The 26136-nt window shown below is 38.1% G+C and overlaps 1 protein-coding gene across 2 annotated transcripts in view; it reads right to left on the reverse strand.

Annotated features, from left to right (window-relative positions):
- Positions 1-22092, reverse strand: part of LOC145670602 (pyrokinin-1 receptor-like) — a 598788-nt gene extending 576696 nt beyond the window's left edge. For both annotated transcript variants that reach the window (XM_081739395.1, XM_081739394.1), the window contains exon 1: positions 21057-22092. In XM_081739395.1, coding sequence (XP_081595521.1) covers positions 21057-21375 — 319 coding nt within the window. In that variant the 5' untranslated portion in view covers positions 21376-22092. The remainder of the gene's footprint in view (positions 1-21056) is intronic.
- Positions 22093-26136: the final 4044 nt, after the last annotated feature.

Here is a 26136-nt window from a genome sequence, read left to right on the forward strand (position 1 = left end):
ATACGATGCTCTTGTACGGCGTATGCGTTGTTAAAAACTTTCATCCTCGGAAATAGAGAAAGAGCATTCAAGCCTGTGAAACTCATGTCTCTATCTCTTTCAAAAATAAAATGCATAATTGATATTATAATTCAAGTCTTTCATTCCCGAAGGATGAAAAATATTAATAATAAACCCTTCCACCTTTATTCTATGAAAAGTTATGGGACTTGTAATTTTTAGTTCGGAACAGAAATTAGTGGAGAAATTTCTGTTAATAATCAATACCACCACCATCAAATAAAACATCTCACATAAAAACATTATCAATCACAGTTTGTAAGCAAAAAACATGTTCACTCTCAAAAACACTGCTTTACGTACCCTCTATATTTTAAAATTGTAACAAAGTTAAAAATGCATGCCCAGAAAGCTACAGAAATTTTGTATAAACGAAAGGGAAAGTAAAATTGATAGCTCTAATTCTATACGACCTATTACTAGCGTATCGCGTGACTGTAAGGAATATTCACAAGCTTATTTCTTGTGGACTTCGACTAGACTACAAAATTGCAGGACAAGAAAGATTATTGATACAATCAGAGTCGTACGATCATGAATGGGCTGGTAAGTTTGCTGCAGAACGATAGTACTGCCACCATGCGTAGATTGGTGAAAGCTTTGTTCTAAAACTTCCCATTTCCTTAGCTAACCCGTTTCTTTATTGCTGTTAACTAGTGGCGTAAATATACTTTCTTTCCTCTACCCTTTGAGCAGGCCCGTATTCAGGGGGTCTAGGGGGCCGGGCCGCCCTAAAATTTTTACGGTAGGCTTGCAAATGTACTATAATATGGTGATGAACTATAATATTGTTGGATCGGCCCCCCTAACTTCAGCGGACCCCCTCCAACATTTTTGAGCTGGCTACCTTTGGGGAAGTACACACTTTTCTTTACCTTTTTTTATGTACGAATAATAATTGTTTCTAATTGTTATCTCGATAACTACTATCTTAGCAATTCTCTTTCAGATTAGTAGCAAACTTAAAATAATAATCAAAACGACACAATCTACTCGTACAGGCCGACAAAGACTAAGCGTTGTATCAAGAACACACCAATCTTCGGAAAACTAAATATACAGCCTATCATCCCACGATTATTCCCTGTAGGCAGTAAGGGATCTAGATGGAAAAAACTTGGAAGGGGGGCAGCGAGAACCCCCACTATAATAGATATATCACGAATTTACTACAAACTTTCAAATATATAAATATAACTAGGAATGCAATGGATGTACCCGATTGCAATGAAATGAGCTGAGCGAGCTTAAACTACGTAATCATTCCTTGCCATTATGCAATAATAAATGCCATTTTTAATTGTTGACAAAAAAATCGCGTGAAAACTTTTTCCCCATGTTAAGTCTATGGAAGCGTTTTTCGGTGATTATTCCTCGATGGTACATCGGATTTTTTTATTTCGTCCTATGTTCTCACTCAGCACGACATACTCTATCAGCGTGCTAAGTTTGGTTGAGATCGGCCAAACGGTCTAGGAGGAAGCGTTTTTCGGTGATTATTCCTCCATGGTACATCGGATTTTTGATTTCGACCTATGTTCTCACTCAGCACGACATACTCTATCAGCGTGCTAAGTTTGGTTGAGATCGGCCAAACGGTCTAGGAGGAGTTCGCGGACAACCAAACGGCTAACCCGAGTATAAGAGCTTCGCTTCGCTCAGCTCAATAAATTATTTTTGTCACTCAAAAAACTGGGGGTCTAGCCCCCCTTGGCCCTGGAGTAGATCCACCACTGTATGTAGGTTGAAATGAGAGGAATGATTAATGAAAGTAGTAATTAGTGGCATGAGAATGTGTAAGCAAATAGGAAAGCTCCGAGAAAATCCACAAACACCACACCAGGTTTCTCACCAGAAACACACATTATGGGATCGCGCCAGCGATCCTTCGCATGAAAGGCGAACGCTTTACTACTGGTACACATAGTGCCAATCTCTTCAGGGCCTCAGTACAGATATTTGTGAAGGACTCATATCAGAGAAGCATTTTTCTTAGACATCTAGCTCTCGCCTTCGGTGTGAGCGGTCCTGGGTTTGATTCCCGGTCTTAAAAGCTTTTTCAGGCCAGCCATCCTGAATGACGTTTTCCTGTGTTTTCCTTATTACCATCAGGCAAATGTCGGGGTGGTACCTAACGTACAGGTCCCAGGCCGTTTCTCTCCTTTCCCAATCCTTCCTTCCTTCCCTTTCCCCGGATAAAGTTCTCTCCGAGAGACGTCATCTCTCACGTAACATGACGGGCTAACATGGTGGTAGATGGCGAAAGCCCAGAAATATAAATCCTGATGGGCTAACATGGTGGTAGATGCCGAAAGCCCAGAAATATAAATCCTGATGTGCTAACATGGTGGTAGATGCCGAATGCCCAGAAATATAAATCATGACAGGCTAACATGGTGGTAGATGCCGAAAGCCCAGAAATATAAATCCTGACGGGCTAACATGGTGGTAGATGCTGAAAGCCCAGAAATAAAAATCCTGATGGCCTAACATGGTGATAGATGCCGAAAGCCCAGAAATATAAATCCTGACGGGCTAACATGGTGGTAGATGCCGAAAGCCCAAAAATATAAATCCTGACGGGCTAACATGGTGGTAGCTGCCGAAAGCCCAGAAATATAAATCCTGACGAGCTAACATGGTGGTAGATGCACCGAAAGCCCAGAAATATAAATCCTGACGAGCTAACATGGTGGTAGATGCACCGAAAGCCCAGAAATATAAATCCTGACGGGCTAGCATGGTGGTAATGTCGAAAGCCCAGAAATATAAATCCTGACGGGCTAACATGGTGCCGAAAGTCCAGAAATATAAATTCTGACGGGCTAATATGGTGATAGGATTTATATTTCTGGGCTTTCGGCATCTATCTTAGAAATCTAAATAATGATGCAACAGTTCAACTGAAATAATATGTATAATCAAACTAAAATAATTCATAGTTTGTGATAATTTGACAGAACATTTTTGAATTTTATTTTCGTTTTAAGAATGAGAGGGAGGAGATGTTAAAACAAAATTAAGTTTATCAGTTTAAGGTCCCACGATTATGCCTTTTAGGCTAAGGGAGACGGATTGATTAAGGCAAGCGATTCATGATAGGAGAATTGGTGGAATAAGAAAGTGGGAGAAAACGGGAGTAGTCCGAGAAAACCCACAGACACGATGTTGTACACCACAAACTAACTTGGTCGGGAATCGAACTAGAGACCCCATGCACTAGAGATAAATGCTCTACCAGTGAGCCACTGTGGCCCCCGAGGTTAAAACAAGTTCGCTACTAATCTGAAGTTTTATAAGGTACTAGTCTCCACATCTCATATTAGCGCTGGAAACTCCCAAAGTGCTTGAGTTCAGTGTTTTAAGCATACCTTTGTCCCCTTTCTCCTTCCCGCAAAAAATAGTAGAGGAGATCCGAGTTAGTTGGAACAAAATCAAAATAACTTAATTTGTAGACAAAAATTTACTTAATTTTGAAACATTTTTGTCTTCATCATGTAGAACTTTACCTACATATCTAAATATTTGCTCAGCAAATGTTCTCAAAAACATGATTAATGTATGATTAACATTTGATTGGATCATTTTCATTGAAAATTATGCACCTCCTCCAAAATAAAATCTTATGGGTGCAGTCTATGTTCTAAATCTTGCATCGTGCATGTGGGTACCCCTGTTTAAGACTTGAATAAAATGATTGTATTAACTCTAGCGTCCCTTTCAGAAGCGAGGCTATACGAAACGTGGATCTACAGTTTAACATGGAACCCGATACACATGAGCTCCCGCCGGGAATCGAGCACGGGTCATTCACGTTAAAAGTACGTATGTTATCCACATAGCCACAACAGAACTAACATACACAAAATGAATAGCAGCGTAAATTAAGTATGCAGTAAAATTAATACGAGGTTCAAACATCATGTGCAGAAAGGTGGATGAAAGGGCTTTGTCGGCTCTATATACTGCTGGTAAAATATTTAGAATCATGAGTTCGAGTCTTTTCTTTGGCCTGAATACATATTTGTCTTATTTCAGCATCGCTACTTTATATTTCATTATCTGTTTTAATCTGTAGTAGAGGGGACATAAGAATTTTAAAGAAACAGTACCGTGCGGTGGAAAATCAACGCCCGGGGCGAGAGTATACGACGGCGCCCCCTGTACATATGAGTGAGGTCGACAGACCAGCCGCGACGCACCACAATGTTGGCGCAAAGGGTAAGAAAATTTTCAAAAATAAACTCTGCTTTTCCTTGATTTTGAGCATTTTTTATTATTTTTTCCTTCCATTTTTCCTTTTTTCTCCTCAATTTTGCGCTCCCCTTATTTTGGCACCCGGGGCAGTCGCCTTGCCCCCCCCCCGGCACGGTATTGTAAAGAGATTACCTACCCTTGAGTTAAATTCATTTCCATAATTGCAACATTAGTGTTTTTTTTTACCATTGGGGTACCGAACTTGAAATTCAGGAAGCTGAAGCATTAGATATAAATGTGGAAATCATACCTAACAGAAGAACAAATCCCAAAATTTTGTTCCAGTTTTTTTCAAAATGGCGGCAAATATGAATTCTTATCTTGTGTTTGATTTCATTGATTTAGAATGGAAATCGTCGAACAAGTACGGTATGTTATTTGTAAGGAGTCTGTGGCTAACTAAAGTTGTTTTATATTTTTATCTTACCTGTATGTCCAGGAGACAAAAAGAAAATTAAGAACTACTACATGAATCACCTTCAATTATGGTCAAACATTAGGAATCGAGCTCATTAATAGAGCTGATATGCAGATTGAAAATAGTAGATATAAACTATTTCTGGTTTTTTCGTTGATCACTATAGAGAAAAAAATTGTAGAATATGATGTGCAAAATTTAAGGACGAAAATAGATGAAGTAACAAAGCATTGCGTACTTGATTGAAATGAATGAAAGCTCGAAGGCCAGAGGTCTCCCACACGTGCACAGGGGATAAAAGGTTGCTCAGGGTGACCACAGCGCCCAATAGACCTGTTTTCCCAAACACGACATCTGTTGAATGAAAGAGACGAGACCGGTTTGTGTGTCAGAGTCAGATAACTGTCAAGTTGCATTGAGGCGGTGTTACTCACAACGGCACGCCAGAGACAACATTCAGGTGTCTTCACACGGGAAAGAATAGTCGAAAAACTGGAATAAGAACTAACTATGACGAGTTTAGACCAGGAGTTTGGTACTGTCCACAGCAGGGCTGAATTAACCTATCTCGAGACCCGGGACTAGAAAAAATGTGACCCTTGCTGACTTCACCTAATACATTTCTGTGAAAGTACAATAGGAAAGTTAAGGGAATATGTTTTATATTTCTGGTCATATTTTATGATGATGATTTTATCTTCATGATTCTTTTTAGATAGCCAGTTGAGATTTTGATCAAATTGAAGGCCCTTATTTACCTGGAGGCCCAGGGCTATGTATAAACCCCTCTTAATCCGACCCCGGCCCTGGGCTCACGTGCATCGGGGCAGGCACGTAGCCAAGGGGGGGTCCGGGCCCCCCTTCGAGACCAGAAACGAAAAAAATAAGGAAGGATGAAAAAAATGAAATGAGAAAAAGGAGGATAGCGTTAAAAATTTAAAAAATCACGAAGCTTTTGGTTACTCTTTCTTATGAGGAGATTTGTATTACTTGAAATACATGATGGCGAGGTGAGCGAGATTTCTGGGAGAGTCACGGAATTTGAAATTTTTAGAAAAGTTACGCAAATCTCAGAATTTCTAGAAGAGTTACGGAATTCTCAGAATTTATGCAACTAGTCAGGGGGATTTCAAGGGAGATTTCAAGCTTCCGAAAGTATAGTACAATTGTGTAATAAAGTGGAAATTTTTTATCATAAATTTTCGTCATCGCATCCTTGCAGTATCAAACATGTTATTTCAAAAACAATTTTCTACTGTTCCTTTAAACTCTCATTGGAACAGACAGTAGTTGACGGAATAATAAAAACAAAAATTTATTAGGAAGGAAAGTTCTGTTAACATTTGATTCAACGGAGAAAGGAACGCAGATATTGTAAAATATTTTACAAGACATTATTGAGACTTTTTATAATAGTGAATATGTACTTTTTATAATAGTTGAGGTCATAATGAAAGGATAATTGTTATATTTGAATGAACAGAGGAAGGATGTAAATATTGTAAAAGCTTTTTCAGCACTTTTTTTATTATTATTATTTTACTCGATATTTCTCATAGTTTGTTATTAAAATACTTACCAACATATGCTCATGTTATTGTCCTAAGAAACCAATATATGTTGATAGTAAAGTAGTTTAGATTGATCGAGCTTTTGGGCCTTCATAATTTTGTCTCGCCCCCTCCCCCCCCCCGCTTGTTAGAAATCCTGGCTAAACGAACCAATATAGGTTACAGTAAAATAGTTTAGAATGATAGAGGCCCTGTTGTGATGACCACAGTATTTCATGTCACGGACCCCCCCCCTTCACGAAATCCTGGCTACGTGCCTGATCGGGGGCATTCCGAACCACAGGCAGTGTTGTGCGAACGAGAGGTGGTGGTCGACCACGGTCAACTATAACAGCGGACGACCGCTACATTGTGCAAGAGGCAAGAAGGGACCGACGTCAAAAAGCTGGTGCTATTGCGAACACATCTAAGGGGACTGCAATTTCACCGAATCTCACGCTCCAGAGTGGCACGTTGACTGCATGAAGGTACTCTATTTGACCTACTGCCATTACGTACTATTCCGCCGACACCTGAACAGCCACATCACCAGCAATGTTTGCGGTGATGCCAAAAACATCTGGACTGGGTCGAGGATAAATGACATCGCGTTATTTTTTCTGAAGAGATAGATTCATGGTGCATGGGGGTTCCGGCCTTACACTTATTTGGTGAGAGGTAGGAAAACCCAATGAGCTCAGGAACATTGTCGAACATGATTATTTTGGCGGTTCAATGTTCTTGTGTGGGAAGGAATAATGTTGCATCTGTTTACCGACCTTCCAATTTATGAACGCCGTACACTTATCGGTCAACATTATAGTGACATTATTTCTGCACGTGCGTCTTTTCAGAGGTGAGGTTGGGCTCCAAACTCTTTATGAATGATAATGTGCGACCGCATTAAACTGTGCAGGTGACCTAGATCGTGAGACGAGAAGGTATTCGGCAAACAAACTGACTTGCCTCTTATCCCGACTGGATTACCATCGAACCTATTTTTGGGAATCTATGGAGAAACATCTTGTAGCACGTCCAGATGCACCAAAGACCTCCCAACAATCGTCAACATCACCGGTGCAGTAATGGAACTCCATACCACAACAACTTATTACCAACTTTGTATTGTGAGCACATGGGAACACGTTGCAGAGTATGCATTGCTATTCACGGTGATCAGATATCCTTGTAAGAACCATTTCGCTCTTATGATGTCAGAGGGTTCATAGTGTAAGTTATCGATTCTGTATAATATTCTTCTTATTTTTGCTATTATAATCGCGTATTTCTTTCTGCTGTTTCCTGTGTCATACTTTAGCACTAGTTTCTACGTACGGTTCAACTTTCATTAAACTATGCCACTTGTGAGTGAAACAGTATGCGAAATTTACTTTCATCCGTACATGTTGCACACTAATGTAGATAGGAAAAACCATTCTCCTGCAACTGATTCAGCATTCTGAGAATAAATTGTAATTTTCAACTCACTATTGAATCCGGAAGCGATAGGAATCTATTACTATTTCCGGTGTCAATATCGATTTTTATTAAGGAAAACGATAAGAGATAGCAAGTAGAGGTTTTAGATTCGATTCAGCATTCTAAGAATAAATTGTAATCTTTAACTCTCTATTGAATCCGGAAGCGATAGGAATCTATTAGTATTTCCGGTGTCAATATCGATTTTTATTAAGGAAAACGATAAGAGATAGCAAGTAGAGGTTTTAGATTCGATTCAGCATTCTAAGAATAAATTGTAATCTTCAACTCTCTATTGAATCCGGAAGCGATAGGAATCTATTACTATTTCCGGTGTCAATATCGATTTTCATAAAGGAAAACGATAAGAGATAGCAAGAAGAGGTTTTAGATTCGATTCAGCATTCTAAGAATAAATTGTAATCTTCAACTCTCTATTGAATCCGGAAGCGATAGGAATCTATTACTATTTCCGGTGTCAATATCGATTTTCATAAAGGAAAACGATAAGAGATAGCAAGAAGAGGTTTTAGATTCGATTCAGCATTCTAAGAATAAATTGTAATCTTCAACTCTCTATTGAATCCGGAAGCGATAGGAATCTATTACTATTTCCGGTGTCAATATCGATTTTCATAAAGGAAAACGATAAGAGATAGCAAGAAGAGGTTTTAGATTCGATTCAGCATTCTAAGAATAAATTGTAATCTTCAACTCTCTATTGAATCCGGAAGCGATAGGAATCTATTACTATTTCCGGTGTCAATATCGATTTTCATAAAGGAAAACGATAAGAGATAGCAAGAAGAGGTTTTAGATTCGATTCAGCATTCTAAGAATAAATTGTAATCTTCAACTCTCTATTGAATCCGGAAGCGATAGGAATCTATTACTATTTCCGGTGTCAATATCGATTTTCATAAAGGAAAACGATAAGAGATAGCAAGAAGAGGTTTTAGATTCGATTCAGCATTCTAAGAATAAATTGTAATCTTCAACTCTCTATTGAATCCGGAAGCGATAGGAATCTATTACTATTTCCGGTGTCAATATCGATTTTCATAAAGGAAAACGATAAGAGATAGCAAGAAGAGGTTTTAGATTCGATTCAGCATTCTAAGAATAAATTGTAATCTTCAACTCTCTATTGAATCCGGAAGCGATAGGAATCTATTACTATTTCCGGTGTCAATATCGATTTTTATTAAGGAAAACGATAAGAGATAGCAAGTAGAGGTTTTAGATTCGATTCAGCATTCTAAGAATAAATTGTAATCTTCAACTCTCTATTGAATCCGGAAGCGATAGGAATCTATTACTATTTCCGGTGTCAATATCGATTTTCATAAAGGAAAACGATAAGAGATAGCAAGAAGAGGTTTTAGATTCGATTCAGCATTCTAAGAATAAATTGTAATCTTCAACTCTCTATTGAATCCGGAAGCGATAGGAATCTATTACTATTTCCGGTGTCAATATCGATTTTCATAAAGGAAAACGATAAGAGATAGCAAGAAGAGGTTTTAGATTCGATTCAGCATTCTAAGAATAAATTGTAATCTTCAACTCTCTATTGAATCCGGAAGCGATAGGAATCTATTACTATTTCCGGTGTCAATATCGATTTTCATAAAGGAAAACGATAAGAGATAGCAAGAAGAGGTTTTAGATTCGATTCAGCATTCTAAGAATAAATTGTAATCTTCAACTCTCTATTGAATCCGGAAGCGATAGGAATCTATTACTATTTCCGGTGTCAATATCGATTTTTATTAAGGAAAACGATAAGAGATAGCAAGTAGAGGTTTTAGATTCGATTCAGCATTCTAAGAATAAATTGTAATCTTCAACTCTCTATTGAATCCGGAAGCGATAGGAATCTATTACTATTTCCGGTGTCAATATCGATTTTCATAAAGGAAAACGATAAGAGATAGCAAGAAGAGGTTTTAGATTCGATTCAGCATTCTAAGAATAAATTGTAATCTTCAACTCTCTATTGAATCCGGAAGCGATAGGAATCTATTACTATTTCCGGTGTCAATATCGATTTTCATAAAGGAAAACGATAAGAGATAGCAAGAAGAGGTTTTAGATTCGATTCAGCATTCTAAGAATAAATTGTAATCTTCAACTCTCTATTGAATCCGGAAGCGATAGGAATCTATTACTATTTCCGGTGTCAATATCGATTTTCATAAAGGAAAACGATAAGAGATAGCAAGAAGAGGTTTTAGATTCGATTCAGCATTCTAAGAATAAATTGTAATCTTCAACTCTCTATTGAATCCGGAAGCGATAGGAATCTATTACTATTTCCGGTGTCAATATCGATTTTTATTAAGGAAAACGATAAGAGATAGCAAGTAGAGGTTTTAGATTCGATTCAGCATTCTAAGAATAAATTGTAATCTTCAACTCTCTATTGAATCCGGAAGCGATAGGAATCTATTACTATTTCCGGTGTCAATATCGATTTTCATAAAGGAAAACGATAAGAGATAGCAAGAAGAGGTTTTAGATTCGATTCAGCATTCTAAGAATAAATTGTAATCTTCAACTCTCTATTGAATCCGGAAGCGATAGGAATCTATTACTATTTCCGGTGTCAATATCGATTTTCATAAAGGAAAACGATAAGAGATAGCAAGAAGAGGTTTTAGATTCGATTCAGCATTCTAAGAATAAATTGTAATCTTCAACTCTCTATTGAATCCGGAAGCGATAGGAATCTATTACTATTTCCGGTGTCAATATCGATTTTCATAAAGGAAAACGATAAGAGATAGCAAGAAGAGGTTTTAGATTCGATTCAGCATTCTAAGAATAAATTGTAATCTTCAACTCTCTATTGAATCCGGAAGCGATAGGAATCTATTACTATTTCCGGTGTCAATATCGATTTTCATAAAGGAAAACGATAAGAGATAGCAAGAAGAGGTTTTAGATTCGATTCAGCATTCTAAGAATAAATTGTAATCTTCAACTCTCTATTGAATCCGGAAGCGATAGGAATCTATTACTATTTCCGGTGTCAATATCGATTTTCATAAAGGAAAACGATAAGAGATAGCAAGAAGAGGTTTTAGATTCGATTCAGCATTCTAAGAATAAATTGTAATCTTCAACTCTCTATTGAATCCGGAAGCGATAGGAATCTATTACTATTTCCGGTGTCAATATCGATTTTTATTAAGGAAAACGATAAGAGATAGCAAGTAGAGGTTTTAGATTCGATTCAGCATTCTAAGAATAAATTGTAATCTTCAACTCTCTATTGAATCCGGAAGCGATAGGAATCTATTACTATTTCCGGTGTCAATGTCGATTTTCATAAAGGAAAACGATAAGAGATAGCAAGAAGAGGTTTTAGATTCGATTCAGCATTCTAAGAATAAATTGTAATCTTTAACTCTCTATTGAATCCGGAAGCGATAGGAATCTATTACTATTTCCGGTGTCAATATCGATTTTTATTAAGGAAAACGATAAGAGATAGCAAGTAGAGGTTTTAGATTCGATTCAGCATTCTAAGAATAAATTGTAATCTTCAACTCTCTATTGAATCCGGAAGCGATAGGAATCTATTACTATTTCCGGTGTCAATGTCGATTTTCATAAAGGAAAACGATAAGAGATAGCAAGAAGAGGTTTTAGATTCGATTCAGCATTCTAAGAATAAATTGTAATCTTTAACTCTCTATTGAATCCGGAAGCGATAGGAATCTATTACTATTTCCGGTGTCAATATCGATTTTCATAAAGGAAAACGATAAGAGATAGCAAGAAGAGGTTTTAGATTCGATTCAGCATTCTAAGAATAAATTGTAATCTTCAACTCTCTATTGAATCCGGAAGCGATAGGAATCTATTACTATTTCCGGTGTCAATATCGATTTTCATAAAGGAAAACGATAAGAGATAGCAAGAAGAGGTTTTAGATTCGATTCAGCATTCTAAGAATAAATTGTAATCTTCAACTCTCTATTGAATCCGGAAGCGATAGGAATCTATTACTATTTCCGGTGTCAATATCGATTTTCATAAAGGAAAACGATAAGAGATAGCAAGAAGAGGTTTTAAATTCGATTCAGCATTCTAAGAATAAATTGTAATCTTCAACTCTCTATTGAATCCGGAAGCGATAGGAATCTATTACTATTTCCGGTGTCAATATCGATTTTCATAAAGGAAAACGATAAGAGATAGCAAGAAGAGGTTTTAGATTCGATTCAGCATTCTAAGAATAGGTACCGCCTTCTCCCTTAAGCTTGTATTCAAACAAGAAGTGACAGAAATCAACCGCTTCCGGTTTTAACATTGATCGTTCAGATAACGGAGAGCTAGAGGGAATCAGTTAGTGTCTAAAGAATGTACACATTTCATCTTCACTCTAATCTCTCTACTAGAACCAGTAATGACAGAAATCTATTACCACTTCCGGTTTTAATATTATTAGGCAAAATTTCACGCCATGCAAACTAAAATTCTTGACGTAGTGTACACGTGGCACTGTTACTTGTTCAAAGGACATTTATATTTTAAATTTCAAAATAGAGAAGTGGGAGATAAAAATTACATACAGCGCATTAGGTAGATGTTGTCGCACTCTCCAACAGGCCCAATTATGCACAGTGTCATCAAGAGACTTATCAATGTTTATTCCAATAAGAGTTCAGTTGATTTTGAGTTTAACGTCCCGTTCAGCAGCGAGGCTAAATGAGACGAGGCTACTGATTAACGTGGAATCCGAACCACATGGGCTCCCATCGATAATGGAACCCGGGTCTCCCACACCAAAGATACGTACGCTAACTGCAGTGTTTATTCGAATAAGACTGTACGTTCATTATATTTCAATAATTTCTGGAATGGACTTCCTTCCTAACAAAGCTGAATACAATCAATCACTCCGGAAATAAATATATACCGGTATACGAAGATGTCCTGACTAGCTGATCTAATTTCTGGTCAAACTGCTTAAGATGAAAACTTGAAGTTTAGATATCATAGGTTCTATGATGTACGGTAGCACTAAGAAGAATTTTCTTCTTTTGAAACTTCATGTGGAAGAAAGGGTAAAAGGTTGCAGGTATTAAATGTCCATAAATCGGAAGAAAAGAAGAAAATGAAATTAAGTTTTACGCCCCACGAGCATGAAGGCTAAAGAAAACGTTGATAATGAGAAATGAATGGAATGAGGAAGATGGTAGGAAACGGGAGAACCCACGCACACGGTGTTTGTCCACCACAAAGTTCACTTGGCGCGAGCTGGGATCGAACCAAGAACCCTAGGCAGGAAGAAGAGAAGATTAGGAACAATCCTTGAAAGAATTACTACTTAAAATGTAGGACAGGAAGTTGATGTTTGAATTTCTCATTTAACATAATTAAACGTTTTGGTTGGAGAATGGGGATTGGTTGGTTCACCTAAATATATTTTATTTAAGATCTTTATTTTACATATCATAATTAATGTTTGAGTAACTGCGAAATAATTAATCGGGGTCTCACCTACAACAGATCTTAATACAAAACATATTTCTCTTTCTTCTGTAATTTGACTTTCAACTCAATATCGCTTTATGATTCGAGATCCAGAACCGATATTCCCAGAAAGTCGATATCAGGCTCGCAACAGACTTTTTAAAGGAAAAATGATTTCCGTATTACCAATTGTGAAAGTTTTTTTTTTTTTCAATCAGAAAATCAGTTTCGCATCCATAACAGTTTATTCTGGAACATTCATTTCGGAGCCCAAACCAATGGAGTAAGGTTGCCAGCTTATTCAGAGAGAGAGAGAGAGAGAGAGAGAGAGAGAGAGAGAGGGGGAGAGAAAAGAAAAATCTTAGTGATATGCGATAGACCCTATTTAAATTTTACAAATAGCAAACATATAAAATGGTTTTACACGGAAAATTAAAAGAAGTCTAATGTAAAATGTGCTAGTAAAGTTTTAGAACTTACTATCTGGGAACTTTACAGTAGAACCTATTTACATCTGTCGGTTTCATAGCTATTAACAATCATGCTTATTACTATTGAATAAAAACTAGCAAATTCCTCCCCTCTCCACTCCACATGTTGTGAGGGGAAATATTAAACGTTCCTCCTTTTGCACCTTTCATATAGAATTCATTAAGCGTTCCTCCTCCTGTACCATTTTATATAGAATTCATTAAGCGTTCCACCTTCTATACCTTTTACATAGAATCCATTAAGCGTTCCTCCTTCTATGCCTTTTGCATAGAATTCATTAAGCGTTCCTTCTTCTATGCCTTTTACATAGAATTCATTAAGCGTTCCTCCTCCTATACCTTTTACATAGAATTCATTAAGCGTTCCTTCTCCTCCTCCTATTTTTTCTTTTTTATACAATTCATTTCAAGACTAAGTCTCACACGAAATTCGAACAGCTTAAATGCACATCTTAGCGAACCAATCCTATTACTTTTTCCAGATCAAGTATCTAAAAACGCTGCAACACGAGCTTAATTATTTTAAATGGGAAGTATAAATACCAGATTTAATATTTCTACATTTAAGGAATTCCAAGATACGTACATCATATAATAATAATACTTCTCTACTTATTTCCTCCAACTCATTTTCTTCCCTTCCAAATGAAATACATATAAGTATATACAATAAAAAACGAAAGTACCGAATTAGTTTAAATGAGAAATTTAGATACCAAATTTCACACCTCTATGACAATCCAAAATATGGACATCATATTATAATAATTGTAATTCGCTCCCCCACCCCCCTTTATCACACCCATTTTTCTTTCCTTGTAGGAAAAATATTTTTTTAAAAAACTGAAACATACAAAATTTCGTTTCTCTAACCTTAAAAGATTCCGAGATATAGATATCTTATTATAATAATTGCAATGTCCACCTCTTTCATTCCCTTGCGGATAAATACCACAAAACGTTGAAAGACGTGTCCAATTATTTTAAATAATAAGCCCATAATTACCAAATTTTATGTCTCTAACACTCCAAGAGATCAACCTTTTTAATATAATAATTGTCACACTTATTTCTACCCCTTTCTTCCTCGTTGAATTTTCAAAAATCCTTCCTTAGTGGTACCTTACGTCACAAATCTTATGAAGGAAAATGAAAAATGAAATAAAATCTTTCTACGCATAAGGGAGACGATCATTAAAGCAAATGACTAATGATGGAAGAATTGGTGGAATGAGAAAGTAGGAGGAGTTGAGTTGAGTTGATTTTAGTTTAGCGTCCCTTTCAGCAGCGAGGCTATATGAGACGTGGACCTACTGATTAACGTGGAATCCAAACCACATAAGCTCCCGCCGGGAATCGAACCCGGGTCTCCCACGCCAGAGAAAGTAGGAGAAAACGAATCACCCGAGAGAACCCACGAACACTATATTGTCCACCACAAACTTCAACTTGGCTAGGGATTGAACCAGAAATCCGATGCACCAGAGGTAAGCGCTCTATCACTGAGTCACTGTGCCTCCCTAAATCCTATGTAGAGCCCAAATTTCAAGTTTCTGGGGTGTTGATCAGTCAGTCAAAACTTATTTTATACATAGAACTTATTCTTTTCGTTGTTGGAAAAATGTTAATTGCTGTTTCAATACATAAACACTTCCAAAGTTTAATCGTTGAAGTACATTTTTACCTTTCTTTTCGGGCCGTGACCCAGTGTGACGTAGTCTCTACCACTCTCACCTTTTCTGCGAGCGATTCCGGGTTTGATTCCCGCTGCGGACACTCTGTCAGAAAAGTGTGACAGCTTTTTCAGGCCAGCCACCTTGAGTGAGGTTTTTCCTGGGGTTCCCCCCTCATTCACACCAGGCAAATGCCGGGATGGTACTTAACACAATAGTCCGAGGCTGCATCCTTCCTTCCCTTTCATCGGATAGTGGGCTAAATGGGCTTAGATGCCGAAAGCCCAGAAATCTCAGTCCTAATCATTCCTTTCTTTTCGGGCCGTAACCTAAAAACAAATTCACACGACTACATTTACACCCAGAATTCAGCATCAAAATTAGAAGGAAAATATTATGACACTATTTAATTATATTTAAATAATACAAAAGCGCCGTTGCTCCTAGTTACTACATGCTCAAAGTCAGCTTTCGTTTACGAAAAAGAGAGAGGAAAAAAGGAGGGACCTTCATGAGCTCAGTGGTATAACAATAACCTCTGATTGTTACGTCCCTCGTTCTGTCGTAGACTCTCATGGTGGAAACATCGCAGCCGCGAATTTCCGAAGATTCTTCCGGCCCTCACTATCTTACTTCATTAGCAGAGGTGCTCATCCTCCCAAAAGCATGAGCGCAATCCGCCCGAAATGTTCCTTTGGCCTGTTTTTAGTTGAAGGAACCGACTTAAAAAAAAAAAGTAACAATTTCGTTAATTTCTGTTAATATTAGGTTAGGTTAGGGTAGCTACTTCAATTATTATGTTCATATCCCCTTCCGGTAAGTACATATAATCTCTACTGCATTTCGCACTTCTCGGTTCTATACCATGTACTTCTATTCCAATCTTGGGGGCCGCGGTAGCTCAATGGTAGAGCGTTCACCTCTGGTGCTTGGGGTCTCGGGAACTCGGAAGTGAGCTTTGTGGTGGACAAACACCGTGTGCGTGCGTTTTCTCGGGGTTCTCCCGTTTCCTCCCACTTTCTTCATTCCACCATTTTACTCATCTCTCATCATCACCGTCTGCTTTAGCCTAACCGGCATAACCGTGGGACGAAAAACTCAAACATTTCATTGAATTTTTTCTATTCCATTCTTAAATTATACATAAATCTATTAGGTTTCCCGTGTAATTATTTTTCTTCCCTATATTTGGCCCCTTTCATCTTAACTTAACCCGTTCCTTTCTCCCAAAATTTATCATTTTTTCTTCCAAATTTACCGTTCCTCAGTTTGATTGTATCATTTCCAAAGAAAAATTATATTCCTCCCTCTAAACAATCTTACTGGTGCAACCTGTACTTTAAAACTTACCTTCGGGCACCCCCGCGCTCACGAGCTATATCATCACTCAATGGAATTTATTTGTTCCCAGACTCTTGTAAGGCACGTTGGAGGAACGCTTTAAAGTAAAGATTACATTTATTTTGTTCTTAACAATTCTGCTACACAAAGATTTCCATTCTTGACTCTTCATTATCTGCATATATAAAGGATGGCCAAAATTTTCCGGAATCGGAAATTTCACTTTCCGGAGTTCAGAAAAGTCCAGACTTCGGAAAATTTCCGAATCGGAAACACTCCAGAGTTTTTCAAAATTCCGGAATTGGCCATTTCTAATAGATATATTTCCCCTAATATATATTTATTAAAATATATTTTAAAATCTTTAACGTCGTTCGGTTATACCCAGTAAGTTAAAGGAGACGGACAATTAACGAAAATAGGTAATTATGAAAAAAATATTAATGGAATGAGAATGCAGAAGAAACGATAGACTCGAGAAAATTGATGGTTGTCCACCACAAACGCACATACCTTGGAATCGAGTCGAGTTGAGTGGAGTTGAATTTGGGTTTAACGTCCCGTTCAGCAGCGAGGCTATATGAGACGTGGACCTACTGATTAGCGTGGAATCCGAACCACATGAGCTCCCGCCGGAAATCGAACCCGAGTCTCCCACGCCAAAGGCGCTTACGCTAACCGCTTAGCCATGGAGGAGCTCTACCTTGGAATCGAATCAGGGACCCCACGCACTAGAGGTGAGCGCTTTAACACTAAGCTAACGTGCACCTAAATATGCTTTAAAGTTTTACAAAAAGAGACCTCCTACGTGGCTAAACGGTTTGCGGATGCGACTTTGGCGTGGGAGAATCGGGTTCGATTCCCGGTGGAAGCTCATGTGCTTTGGATTCCACGTTAATCAGAAGGTTCCGTCTCATACAGCCTCGCCGCTGAAAGTGACGTTGAACTCAATATCAACGCAACTCATCTGCAAAAGATTGATTCTGATTTTGAGTTTAATGTCCTTTCCAGCAGTGAGGCAGTATGAGACTGGACCTACTAATTAACGTGGAATCCGAAAATCACATGAGCTCCCGCCTGGAATCGAATCCGGCACCTGCAAAAGACCTTACTTACCTTATAGTACAACTTTTTTCTTTTAAATGTATTTATTTGCATGTTTAATAATATTGTAAACGAATAAACTTTGATAAACATCGCAGAGAAATACAATATTTCGTGTTCCGTCCTTGTTTTGTAATTTAAACGCTGAAGTCTCGAAGGTTTTCAGCCTATATTTTCCTAATTGAACATTTAAGTTTTGTTTCAATTGTGTGAAGAGCCAGTGATTTCTCTCAACAGTAGAAAACTACAAGTGTCTATATATATATATATATATATATATATATATATATATATGTATGTATGTATGTATTTGTTCTGAATGAAACACTGAAATTAATTTCGGAAGGAAGTCGACCCAGTGACGACACTAGAAGAGAACAAGAAGAGGTGCTCCCCAGTCTTCTTCCTCGACTGCCTCTCAGACATATTGTATTGTAATGTAGGTCAAGTACATAATATAATATAAAAGAACCAGAGTGGGATTTAGTTAAGTGCACCGGTGCACCTGCACCCATCCCCCTTTGTTGTAAATATACACTATCTAAAATGAGAAGCTAGCAGTGAAAATATCAAAATTTTCCGAAAGTTTCTGACGTCCATTTTGGGGTGTAGAAAAAAAAAGCGGAGTTTTAGCAAAACAGACAGTTTAAGTTGATTTTCTGAAGATTAAAGGAAAATGAGTTACCAAGCAAAACAATATTCCTCATTCACACGACAGATGCCTAAAGGGATTTAAAAAAAAAAATCAAATATAATTCAAATGTAGTGGTAGTTATTGGTGCACCCCTCGTTAGATACTGCTGGGTTCCGTCCTAAAAACTATTATTTTTGGTATACAAATATTAGCTGCCCCCCAAAAAATGTATCTGCCCCTCCGTTCCCTTCCAAGAAATTAAAGCTGTTGTCCACAGTAAATCAATCATGTTCCATATTTAAAGGTTCCTTAGCTTGGTAGAACTAAGGAAAAAGTACTGGAAAACATTACCCATACACGTTTTGGTTACAATAATAATAATTTATGTTATGAAAATGAAATCTGTCAGTTTAACTTCCCAGAGAAAATGAAATGAAATCCAAGTTTCACGTTCCATGGTTTTGCCGGTTCGGCTAAAAGAGATGAGCGAAATGGTGGAATGAAGAAAGTAGGAGGAAACGGGAGACCCACGAGAAAACCCACGTGTGCACGGTTCACCAAAAGTACACACGGGATCGAACCAGGGACCCCATGAACCGGAGGTGAACGCTCTACCACTGAACCACCACGCTCCCTAGGCTAAGAGAGATGATAATTAATTAAGGTAAGTGAATGATGGAAGAATTGGTGGAGTGAGAGTGTGGAGCAGAAATGGGAGTACACAAGAAAATCCACGGATACGGTGTTGCCAACAGCAAATTTTCTTGGTGGAGGATCGAACCAGAGACCCCACGTACCAGAGCTAAGAATTCTACTACAGAAGCACAGTGCCCCTTAATTTATGTCTGAATGATTAAATTATTTTATTCTTAGTATTTTCTGGCTCAATGGTACATACAGCCTTCACCTCTGGTGCATGGGGTCCTTGGTTCGATCCCAGCTCGCGCCAAGTGAGCTTTGTGGTGGACAAACACCGCGTGCGTGGGGTTTCTTGGGGTTCTCCCGTTTCCACACACTTTCTTCATTCCACCATTTCCTTCAATTCTCACCATCACCGTCTCTTTTAGTAAAGCCGGCATAATCGTGGGACGTAAAACTTAAAGACTTCATTTCATTTTCCTTAGTATTTTCTAATCTCACTTGCAAATGCGAAGATTTATCAGTATTTTTTTTTTTTTTTTTTTAAAGGACATTGTTAGCAAACTCTTTACTGGTGCTATGTAGTCAGAATCAATAATACAAGTGTAAGAAATGATAGCTCCAACCTAAACTTAATATTATTCCTGACTGAACAACACGTTCCGGTAATGCTTTCGAAAAACTAATCGCTGAGAGGAACGTTTACGAACGTTCTACGTATCAGAAATGTTTCACTAAAGCAAAATTGAAACTCTAAGCGTTACAGTTCGTGTCGATTATGACACTGTGAATATAAAATATTTGGAATATAATCATTACCAGGTAGGCACATAGAAATTTTTGTTCGGAAGTGTCGAAAGTTTGAGGAAGAGGTAATATTACAAGATACCATGCCCATATAGTATTGAACCGGTATTATTTTGCATCCTAAAAGATGCTAAGTAATTGTCATGCTTATATCATCATATCATCAGAGTAAATTGTATAATAAGAAGAGTACAAATCAATTGAATTGAATTGAATTTCAGTTTAGCGTCCCTTTCAGCAGCGAGGCTATATGAGACGTGGACCTACTGATTAACGTGGAATCCGAACCACATGAGCTCCCGCCGGGAATCGAACCCGGGTCTCCCGCGTCAAAGGCGCGTATGCTAACCGCTTAGCCAGGGAGGAGCTCAAAGAGTGCAAATCAAATATAATATCAATTCTTTATGCTGCATATATATATATATATATATATATATATATATATATATATATATATATATATATATATTATGGCCGGATTTAGGGGGTGCAAAGGTGCACGTGCACCCCCCCTCCCCTTCGTTGTAAATATGCACTATCTAAAATGAAAAGCTCCCTTTGGGGCTTAAAAGAAAGCAGAGCTTTCAAATAATTTAAGTCGATTTTCAAACGGTTGAAGGAAAAGGATTCACCAAGCAAAACAATATAACATTTGTCAAGTAGGGAAGAAAACAGAAACAAGGAGGGAAGAACTTTTTCCCCGAGCATACCCCATGCGATCCTCTTTAAAATACTCCCCTCCCCCGTTCTATGCATCAGTGTTGTTAGGTGTAAAGAATATTGTCACATATCACTTTGAAGAGTTTCAGTGTGATTAGTTGTTTTGGTAGTTGCTGGTGCACCCCCTCAGTCAATCCTGGATCCGGCCCTGTATTATATATATATATATTATTACGAAATTTAAGGGGTCCGAACACCCCCGCATGGGTGAACCCCTGATCGTTACATTTTGTGGTTTATGGGCAACCTAGACGACCGGACGCGGAATTCGAATCTTAGGCTTCTCTTTTCGGAAGCGACAATGCTAATCACCGCTCTAGAAGAAAATTAGTGTCGAATTTTTTAAGCAGGAAAGATATTGACAGCATAAACGAAAAGAAAATTTTGAATACTTACCTAGTAGAAGAATTGTAAGATCAGATACTGCTAGACTAAACAGGTAATAGTTAGTTGCCGTATGCATACTGGTATTACGAATAATCACTATACACACTGACACGTTACCAATAATACCGGTCACAAAAATTAACACATACACCACAGTAATGGGAATCACTATGTTTAGAGGGAGTCTCTTCGGGCCTCGAACCCGTAACAAGTATTCCTCGAGAGACAAATTAAACGGCGGATAATCCGTAGAGTTATCAAATAATTCCTCCACAGATATCTCACCCGATTCCTCAAAATCTCCTGAAGAACTTTCCATGGAATCCATGATAGATTTCTTCTTAGAATATATTACTACGGGGAAAAAATGGAAAACTTTTAGTTTTTCAGTCACTTCAATAGCTTAAACGGAAGTTTCTTTCATGTAGACATACTGTTGTATTTCTTTCTTCAAGAAATTAAGTTCCGCAATCGTATTGTAAGTGAGACAGGATATAAGACATATTTCTCACAATTTTGTTGATTATTTTAATCACAATAAATTTGTCAACTTTTAACGAACCACTGAAACACACTGAAAACAAATATACTAGTTAGCACACACTATTAAAATATCAAAATAGATTTAAGTAAATACACCAACTATTGATATGCACATAACAGAAACACAATTAAGACGTTATATTAGGAATATACGTAAAATTTTCTATGGTTTGTCTCACAAAATCAATGTAAAAGAAAATATGTTTTGGTCACAAGTATGTCTATTTTATATCTTAAGGGAGTAATAAAGTTTTGCAAGCGGCTAACTTCGTTAAATGTATTAATTAGTTCATTTTCTCTGTCGCTTTTGACTAGTTTTGTTTTGCTTTCTTTTAAATTTCGCTTTACAAAAACTAAAAAGTTTACGAGCGCCCTCGCGGTTTCCCTTACTGCGCGGGCGACGAGTTCGAATGCTGCTGATCAACTCATACGTACGCGCCACTCGCGTCCCACACCGTAAGCACTGCGGTTCTAAGACTGCCTGACTTTCCGCGGCTCTACGAGTGGCTCCCTCTTTTCAGCTGTTCCATATGACGTCACGTGTATAAACCAACTCGGAACCGAAAGAGACACGCTTCTCGTTTTTGCCAGCCTACTCAATATCTATCGACAAGCCTATTTCCAATGCCCGCGAGACGCGAAATAATACGCCTCTATCATTGTATCGAATAAAACCACATCTCTTAGAAAGTATTACATTTCCTTTCTTTAAAGAAACAGAATAAGGGAGAAAAAAAGAGTAAAAATGGAAATCGTTCATGGCTTTATTGTATACTTAAAAATATATATAAGATAGAAGGAAAGTCACGTTCTATTGGTAAATACGTTTTATCAGCACAAACTCCTCAGAAAACCGTATACATTATCATTTTTCTTTAGCACTCACCAATTTTTTTCTCATCCTAATAAACTAATTTTAAAAAAAAGTGAACGTAAGCACACAGTATCAGGAGTTCCACAGGGCTCCAACTTAGGCCCTTTACTATTTCTCTTATTTATCAACGATCTTTCAGATCACATACCCAACAGTTAAAAAAGTATTGTTCGCTGATGATGTCAAAATATACGCCAAAATAAAAAATCTATGCATGATTTACAACACGACTTAGAGAATATTGCAAACTAGTGTTCAGTTAACAAACTTGGAATAAACATAAACAAATATAACGTATTATCACTCAGCAGAAACAAAGAAGTCTTAAATATGATTATAAGTTTAATAATACTTCTATAATCAGATCAAATGCAGTTAAAGATTTAGGTGTTGCATTTGACCTGAAATTAATGTTAATTAAACACATTGAAAGTGTTATTCATGATGGTTTTAAATTGTTAGTATTCATTATTAGAAGTAGTAAGGACTTCAGAAATATTGCAACACTCTTGAAAATGTATTATTCATATGTACGCTTCAAGTTCGGAATATGCTACTGAAAATTTGGAATCCCTCGCAACAAAGTATTGCCAACAAATTGGAAAAGTTCAATCACAATTTCTTAGGTATTTGATATACAAGGTAACTGCAATTTACCCTTCAATTAAAAACTATGGTACATTCAGTGGCATATTTAGGATCTTGTTTCGGGGGGGGGGGGACTTGAGAACCAGTAGCAAGCATTGGTGTTGTACGTATAATATGAAAAAGTAATAATGAAATTATTTCGGGGGGCTTGAGCCCGATAGCCACACCCCTAAATACGCCACTGAGTACATTTATAAATAATTTTAATATTTACTCATTAGAACAAAGGGGTAATATTGACTATCTGGCATTTCTTTTTAGAAAAAAATAGTTCAAAATGAATTCTATTGTTCAAACGTTATATGATCATTATACTTCCATGTTTCTTCAGTTAGAACTAGAACTACTGTAATAATACAGGTCTCTTCTCGTGCGAAAAGATTAGGACCAACATAATGCTGAAGTCATACATCTAGATAGTATGTTCCGTGTGTAACACAGTATGTCAAAAGCATGATGAAGTTGATATATGTACAATGTCCCGTAAGGCACTAAAAAAAACTGTTGTAGAAATGAATTATAATATTTCAGCACTCTAATTGGGCATCTGCCTGTAGTGTTGATAAATAATTAAATTAATCGTTTTTCTTAAACGACACGTCAGAAAAAAAAAGTTTTGAGAAAAATGAGAAAAACTATACTACACAGTATAGTTTCTCCCCAAAACGTCTATTTATCTCATCTAATATAAATAAAATAAAGCGTTTGTGTGTTTGTCTGTCTGTCTGTCTTTGAGCGGCCTGGGGACCAAACGAGTGGACCGAGAGTTACCAAAATTTGATCATGGGTACCTTGATCTAGGCCCCAGGTCGAGACAAAACGTTTTTTTTAAAAAAAATTCGAACCAGGGGGTCTCAGGGGAGACATTTACCGGGACCGGCCTGGCGACCAGACAAGTTGACCGAGAGTTACTAAATTTTGCACGAATACCTTGGTCCAGACTAGGGATGGCCACAAAGTTCCGGTTCCGGCGGAACTGGTTCCGCTAGGAACCGATTCTCGGAGATCCGGTTTTCAGAACCGGTTCCGGACCTGGATCCGAAAACCCGGTTTCAGAACCGGATCTTAGGAACCGGTTCCAGATCTGGATCTGAAAACCCGGTTCCAGAACCGGATCTTAGGCACCGGTTCCAGACCTGGATCCGAAAGCCCCCAAAGACCCGTAAAGGAGGCAGAAAGTTCACCTTCAAAAATAATGCAAAGAGGACCATGCGCTTGTGCCTTCCCCGTCCAAACCCGCTTGTGCCCCCAGAAAAAAAAATTGGTCCACCAGTGGTTTTTAGCCAAATGAGTTGGCCAGTTTATTTATTTATTTAACAACCACCAGATACAGCTCAGAGGCCATTTTATACTGGATTAATAACAACAACAACAATGGAAAGGATTTGGGAAGGCGTTGGCCAGGGCCTGTTTAGTAGGTACTATCCCGGCATTTGCCTGGTAGAACTGAGGAAAACCCTGGAAAACCCCAGTCAGGATGGTCGGCAGCGGGATTCGAACCCGCGACCTCCCGAATGCGAAGCCAACGCTCTACCACTTGAGCTACTTCGCTCGGTTCGCCTGTTTAGCCAATAAGTTTGCCAGTTATCCAGTTTATTTAGCCAAATGAGACAAGCTGCCGCCGCCTAGGCGCCTGCCTGTCGCTTCCACCATTTCATCTAGCATACTTTTCACAGCTTGCCAGCAGCTCGCGTTTAGCGTAGGGATGGTAACAAAGTTTCGGTTCCAGTGGAACCGGTTCCGCGAGGAACCGGTTCTGATTCAGAACCGGTTCCAGACCTGGATCCGAAGAACCGGTTCCAGACCTGGATCCGAAAAACCGGTTCCAGAACCGGATCTTCTAGAACCGGATCCGTTCAGACCCGAAAACCGGTTCCACCAGGAACCGGTTCTGGCCATCCCTAGTCCAGACCCCAGACCAAGGCGAAGCGTTTTTTTTCAAAATTCGAATTAGGGGGTCACAGGGAGGCGTTTACCGGGACATATAAAAGTAGTAGAAAATGACCGATATCAGTGTCGAATTCATAGTTTTCGCGGTCGCTTAGATTAACGGTGAAATTCCGATCGCGAGTAGTATTTTGTTGTAGCTCTGATAATAATAGTTATCCTATGCCAGGGGACTTTTGAGACACCCTGTATGTGATCGATTTTAATCATAGTCCTATCTACGCTACAAATACGTGTAAGGAAAAATGGATTCGCGATTGAAATGGTAAGGTAGTTTCAAGAGCGGAAAAAATGGCAGGCAGAAGAAATGACAGGCAGAAAAAATGACAGGGAGGGAAAACAATATGTAAGCACGTGACATACACCACATAAGAAAACATTTTCAAATATGTTACTCAAACTTACCTTTTGCATGTAGTCTATTAGTTGAAGAACTTCTAGCCTTGTAGACATATTATTAGCTTTGTAGACAAAAGTGTGTTGTAATTCCCCATAGGAGCTCATATGGTTTAGTTTCCATGTTAGGCTGTTGGTCGTCGTCTTATATGGCCTCGGAATATCTACCAATTATATCATATTGTGTTGAATATCCTCGTCAGTTCTTGTAGCAATAAACGAAGAAAAATTAAGACGTAGGAGATTTAGAACTGACAAGCCGCCCGAAGATTTTGTAAACTAAAATTTGTAGAGCAGAAGTTGTGAGTTCGGGACCTGGGTTGCTTAATTAATGAAATAGAACGCTTTTAAATTGGAAACAGGTTGTGATGTGAGAGTATAGAGAAGAGATTGAAGAGCAAGGGATGAATTTAGGGTGGGTACAGATCTACACACCACTTGCGTGATGCTCTCGGCGATTCTCCACCGAAGTCTCTCTTCGAGCGTTGATGTCTTCTTTTGGGGTACATCATGTTCCGGCGATGGACTCCTAGACGACTTGAAAAGAAATCAGATCCAACGTAAATAGTCTCAATCGGTGGCGATGAACAATGCAGTGTACATATGCTACTTTGACAACAATATCAAATTTGTCAATAACACAAGAAGGCGTAAATGCAGGTATTAGCTTAAGAGTCTTCA

The sequence above is a fragment of the Thermobia domestica genome, chromosome 14 (genome assembly GCF_964235325.1).
Source record: "Thermobia domestica chromosome 14, izTheDome1.hap1.1, whole genome shotgun sequence".
In the NCBI taxonomy this organism is placed as follows: domain Eukaryota; kingdom Metazoa; phylum Arthropoda; class Insecta; order Zygentoma; family Lepismatidae; genus Thermobia; species Thermobia domestica.